This window comes from Oncorhynchus clarkii, chromosome 2 (assembly GCF_045791955.1).
Source record: "Oncorhynchus clarkii lewisi isolate Uvic-CL-2024 chromosome 2, UVic_Ocla_1.0, whole genome shotgun sequence".
Lineage (NCBI taxonomy): Eukaryota > Metazoa > Chordata > Actinopteri > Salmoniformes > Salmonidae > Oncorhynchus > Oncorhynchus clarkii.
Window position 1 is genome coordinate 17,536,582 of NC_092148.1, and position 6,282 is coordinate 17,542,863.

The window sequence follows — 6,282 nt, forward strand, 5'->3', positions numbered from 1 at the left end:
AACTCGGTCCTCGAACGTGTGCGCTGGGATGTCGGGAAGCAAGTTCAGGAAGTGAATCATTTAATAAATGAACAAAACATAATACATGCTAGTGTAGCCTAACTTCTTCCAGTGAGAAGTAATTGGTAGCTTGGTCAACTATAGAGTAGCTGTTGGAGGCTATGTTGGACTATCTTTCTGCTTTTTAGATTATGGGTACTGTAGATCATGCTGCTACAGTGGACAACACATCCAGGCTACTCACAGTGCATCTACATGAATTGGAATTCTCCCCTGTGCAGTCTAAGCACATGAGAATGAGAAATCCCCTGGCTTTGGTCAATGTCGCCCTCAACATCCCACTGGAACACCAAAACAACATGATTTGCTCTGGGTGTAATGAAATAAAACTATACAGTTTCATGTCACTACTAAATAAAGAAATGTTACAGGAGAAAATGACACTCCCTGTACTGCTGGTATACTGCCAACATGCCAGTTCTTTCCTGTAAAAGAGATTTAGCAAAAAGACATCACAATTGGGGGTTCATCTCCTTTTATAAAAAAAAACTAATTCTGGAAAGTACATTGCCTGGAACACACGTAACAACTTTCATTAGACGCTATAGCTGCCATCGTTTCAATCAATAAATACATGTCATTTATAAAGCCCAGTAAGACAACTGCGGATATAAAAGGTGATTTACCTGGGCCTGGGCTAAATCCCTAAGCAAGTAGCAGTAAGTCAAAACTCCCTACAAGGAAAAAACCTTAAGAGGAATCAGATTTGGAGCAGAGGTACATATGACCATCTAGTGTTGTGGTGTGCAACTCCCATTGTATTGTGTTGAACTTTGTGTATACTGTATTGTAGTTCTGATTTTACAAAATGACTTTCTATTAAAATGTACATTAGTATAAAAGTCTGTCCTCCCTTTATGTTTTCTCTGTAAACAAGCAATGATAATTGCTCTGGCATGATGCCTGTTGAGTGACCATGGACCGAAGGCCATTCTATTCTTCTGTTTTCTTATCCTTTTTGGTCTCCTGCTCAGACCTCTTCCAGGATAACAGGAGCACCAATCCCAGGAGCATTAGCAGCAGGGGATATATCAACAATCTGCTCCTCTGCTCAGCTGGCATCACATAGCACACTGTGGAAGGGAGGAGAGAAGAAATGAGCACTCAACCTCAGTAACTGAAATAGACAACATTTCCCTCTATATCTGACTAGTGTTTTATGAACTGTAGTAGAGTTTTGTGAACAACACAAACATTGGCACAAACACACACGCACGCACACACACGATAGCATACTCACTATACATACACATGGAGTTAGTACACATGAACGATCAATAATCCAAAATATCCAATAGTAAAAAGAACTCCAAATAAAGGATCTGATAACAACATTGAGTCAAAGACAAACCTTGGAACCCTGATATTTTACCTGGTGGTGGGTGGAGTGTGAGAAACTTGGTGAAACTCTGGTCCAGCACCCTCAGTCTCAGCTCGGCTGTAACAGTCAGAGTGCTGTTCAGCCTCAGGGTCACCTCACTCTCCAGCTCATAGAGCCCCTTGCTGTCTAACTCCATAGTGGTGTTGGTACTGCCCATCACACCTTTCCACACTACCTCTGGCTGGGGAAACCCCTGAGAGGCACTGAGGGTCACAACAAAGCCGTCACAAGTGGCTTGGATGGATATCCTGGGCTCATCATAAGGGGCTGGTTTGAAATATTAGAAATACTTTTGTAGGGGCAGTTATCATTATTTACACTATACAATATAGATGGAGCAACAATGGAACCTACCTGCCACTAGAAGTTGTAGCTTTTCCTGGGTGCTTCCCTGTTCATCTGTCACATCACAGGTGTATGGGCCCTGGTCACTCGGCTGCACACCACTCAGTCTAAGTGAGGCATTTCCCACAGTGAGCTGGTCTTCAAACAGATGAGTTCGTCCCTTGTAAACAACACTCTGTCTTTCCAGCTGATCTCTCCCATGGTAATAGCTGTGGACCACCTCTGACTCTCCACGCTGCCAGTTGACGACCAGGTTGTTGAGGTTCAGGTTTTTAGACAAAGAGCAGCTAAGGGTGATGTCACTGCCCGGAGCTGCCACTTCTCTTGGTTGTAGACTGGTTGTAGTTACCACTGATGATATCACTGATAAATGGAATAGGTGGAATGAGAGAAGGATGATGTGGGAGAGAGAGTGGTATTGGTAATTAATTACAGCAAATCAACCATTGTTCTAACATGTTATTGTACAGTTGAAGTCAGAAGTTTACATACACCTTAGCCAAGTACATTTAAACTCAGTTTTTCCACAATTCCTGCAATTTAATCCTAGTAAAAATTCCCTGTTTTAGGGCAGTTATTTTAACAATGTGAAATGTCAGAATAATAGTAGAGAGAATGATTTATTTCAGCTTTTATTTCTTTCATCACATTCCCAGTGGGTCAGAAGTTTACATACAGTATATTAGTATTTGGCAGCATTGCCTTTAAATTGTTTAACTTTGGCCCATTCCTCCTGACAAAGCTGGTGTAACTTTTTCAGTTCTGCCCACAAATTTTCTATAGGCTTGAGGTCAGAGCTTTGTAATGGCCACTCCAATACCCTGACGTTGTTGTCCTTAAGCCATAACTTGAACTTGTAGTGGAATATTCTAATCAAGTGAGAGAGACCTTGTCATTTCTTCAAACAATCATCTTTATTCAATATCGATTAATTATTGCAATAATGAGGCTGGTCGACCCAACACCCTTGAGTGTTGGACCGAGTTAACTAACCTTTACAGAATGCAGAGTTCTATATATAGCTGACACTAAGAATGCTTAGTCGTGGCTGTTTCCACCCCAATGGGCATCATAAGCCACTCTGGGTTCATTCGGTCATTATCTGTACAGTGTTGTTGTCTTAATCTCACCCTGGCTTAGTTTCCCAGATGCCATGATGATTATGAGACAATGAGGAATTGTTCTAAACTCCTGGCTAGCTCTATCTCGGTTACACCCACCACATTTTGTCTATGTAATGCAGTTTTTAACTCATTTGTCAGCTCAAGCCATCTCTACTGACCATACGCCCAGATTGGCTGCAGGGAACTAGAGTGGAGATCATAAGGACAGAGCAATAGTAGGACAGAAATGTCTTGCTATTAGTTAAATCTTAATCGTTAACCATTAATATCAAATAAATCAGGTAAATACGCAATTTTCACAAACTTTTTTCACATTTTGTTGCATTACAAAGTGGAATTGAAATATATTTATATTAATTTGTCATTGATTTACACAAAATATCACATAATATCCAAGTATAAAGAAAATTCTACACATTTTTACAAACGAATAAAACTGTAATAACTTGAATAGTCATTGCTTATGTATTCACCCCTTTGTTTAGGCTAGCCTAAATTAGTTCAGAAGTCAAATTTGGCATAACAAATCACATAAGTTATATAGACTCACTGTACGAAATAATAGAGGTTGACATGATTTTTTAATGACTACCCCTTCCTCTGTCCCACATACAGTACACAGAAAATCTGTATGGTCCCTCAGTCAAGTATTACATTTCAAGCACAGATTCAACTACAAAGACCAGGGAGCTTTTTGTAAGCCTCATAAAGTAGGGCAGTGATTGGTAGATGGGTAACAGTAACAAATCAGACATTGAATATATATTTAAGTATGGTCAAGTTAATAATTATGCTGTGGATGATGTATTAAACCACCCATACACATCAATGATACTGTCGTCCTTCTGAACTGAGCTGCAGGACAGGAAGGAAACTGCTGATGGATGTCAGTGAAAAGAAGAATACAAATATACAGAATAAAAGTATTCCAAAACATGCATCCTATATGCAACAAGGCACTAAAGTAATACTGAAGAAAAAAAACACTGCAAAGGAATACACTTTTTGGCCTAAATGCAAAGCCTTATGTTTGGGGTAAATCCAACAACTCATCACTGAGTAACTGCCTCCTTTTTTTCAGGCATGGTGGTGGCTGCATCATCAATCAATCAAATGTATTTATGAAGACCTTTTTACGTCAGCAGATGTCACAGGGTGCTATACAGAAACGCGGCCTAAAACTCCAAACTGCAAGCAATGTAGATATGTAGAAGAATGGTACGGGTATGCTTGACATCAGCAAAGGCTGGGGAGTTTTTCAGGATGAAAATAAACGTTATGGAGCTAAGCACAGGCAAAATCCTAGAGGAAAACCTGCTTAAGTCCGCTTCACAGCAGACACTGGGAGAGGAATTCACCTTCCAGCAGGACAATAACCCACAACACAAAGCCAAATCTAAACTGGAGTTGCTTACCAAGAAGACAGTGAATGTTCCTGAGTGGCCAAATTACAGCTTTGACTTAAATGTACTCTTAGGAGACCTACCCGAGAAGAATCACAGCTGCCAAAGGTGTACCTTTTTTTTACTTAAAAATGGCACTATTGGTTAGGGCCTGTAAGTAAGCATTTCACTGTTGTGTTCGACACACGAGACAAATAAACTTTGATTTGAGTGTTGCACAAATATGCACTAATCAATGTTCACGTGATCATTGATGAGGGATCCCATTTATTTATGAATTACTAAAAAAGGTATTTGTAAAGGTTTGATATTTGCCCTACTACTCGTCCATACACACCATATGAAAATACTAAATTTTTACTTACTGATAACAAACAGCACAGAGACCACACACAACCTGAAATACAAAGAGAGACACATACTCTTTGAATTCTGCTTCTAATAATCCATGGACTAACTTTATCCTGCATTTTCTTTTTTCTATATAATGCATTATAGAGCCTATTAAGCATGGGGATCCAATTATACATATACCCCTTAGTTTCTAAACTTTGTTAAACATTTGAGTGAATGAATGAAATGTTAGCCACTTACCCCATGTGCAGAGGGAACAAAGAAAGTGCCGAACAGGGTGTAGATGGCCAACTTTAAATGTGCATTACCGCCACCAACTGGACTGGAGTGTGGACCAGAGACAGAAAAGGTATAAATCCTATCCATTAATATTGTCTCCCTAAGGAAACAAAATATGCAAAGAAATACATCACGTGAAGTTTGCCTGAACAGTACAATTAAACTTGTCTCTTCAACACCATTATTCCTTGAATCTAATAATAATCTCTCCCTTTCCCTCTCATAGTGCTGGCACTGAAATAGAACATGTTCCACTGTCTCCATCTCCTCCTGAAAATGATCACACTTCCCAGTTGGATGTTTTCCTACCAATTTCAGATGTGTGTTTCAGCCTTGTATGTGCCAGTCCCAGCCTTATTACACTTTCCACCCTTCTCTCTCAACCTGAGGACCTCTGTGCCCCTACCTTTTCCTGGATCTTCCCTTTCCCTCCCTGTTCCACATTTGCTGCCATTTGTAATTAACTACTGTTATTACTAGTCCATTGGCTTCTGCTTTTCCTATTGTCATTTCCCTGTTGTGGCAGACCAGGGGGTTTGGTCAAGACGTTTACACAGATCAGACACGGACAGAGTATGATTAGCTCGGTTTCAAGGGTGTTTATTTAAATAATAAATCAAAAATAAAATGATAGGTCTCCCCCATGAGACCCTCTCTGGGATACCGTCTTCTGGTCTCGCTGTCGGGATCAAAACTGCACTCACTCCTGTTACCACTGTAACCGTCCCCAACTATACGGGATTCCTTTATTTCCCCCACTCTCCCTGTGTGCTGCCCTTCTGGCAGCTTTATGGGCAGCTTTATGGGCAGCTTTATGGGCCTTGATTACTCACCAACTCCCAATCAGCCACAATTAGTCCTGGCCGGAGAACCCGTCAAGACCTGGCATGTCCAGCAGATGGAGCCATCGCCTCGTTGATTTATTCACCGTCTGTCACCAGGCCTCGACGAGTCTCCCCCTAGTGGTTGACTTGCTGTACGCCACAATGTTAACATTAGGATATTTAAGAGCCTGCTTGGCAAGAACATCCGACTCCTCATTCCCCTCTACTCCCACATGAGCTGGCACCCAGAGGAACCTCACAAATTCCCCCCCCCCCCCCCCCCCCAGGAACCTAAACGCCCGTACACCTTCAGGCATATTTCCTCCCCAAACTTCCTTCTAGTAAAAAACAGTCTGTATTTTATCAATGGAGAACTTGAAGACCCACCTGAGTGACCACTGAGCAACTTGTCTCCTTGAACTCTCCTGGCTGTATCGGGAATATTTCTCCCTCTCTTCCACAGTGCCCCGTCATCGGCAAACAATGACCTCCCAATATTTGGTCTCACCTTG

The 6,282-nt window shown here is 41.2% G+C and overlaps 1 protein-coding gene across 1 annotated transcript; it reads right to left on the reverse strand.

Annotated features, from left to right (window-relative positions):
* Positions 1 to 314: 314 nt before the first annotated feature.
* Positions 315 to 4,705, reverse strand: LOC139380075 (CD276 antigen-like). The gene is made up of 4 exons (XM_071122544.1): positions 4,679 to 4,705; positions 1,796 to 2,149; positions 1,433 to 1,708; positions 315 to 1,133 (listed from the first exon to the last, which is right to left on the reverse strand). Coding segments are annotated over exons 1-4 (771 nt in total). The 5' UTR covers positions 4,680 to 4,705; the 3' UTR covers positions 315 to 993.
* Positions 4,706 to 6,282: the final 1,577 nt, after the last annotated feature.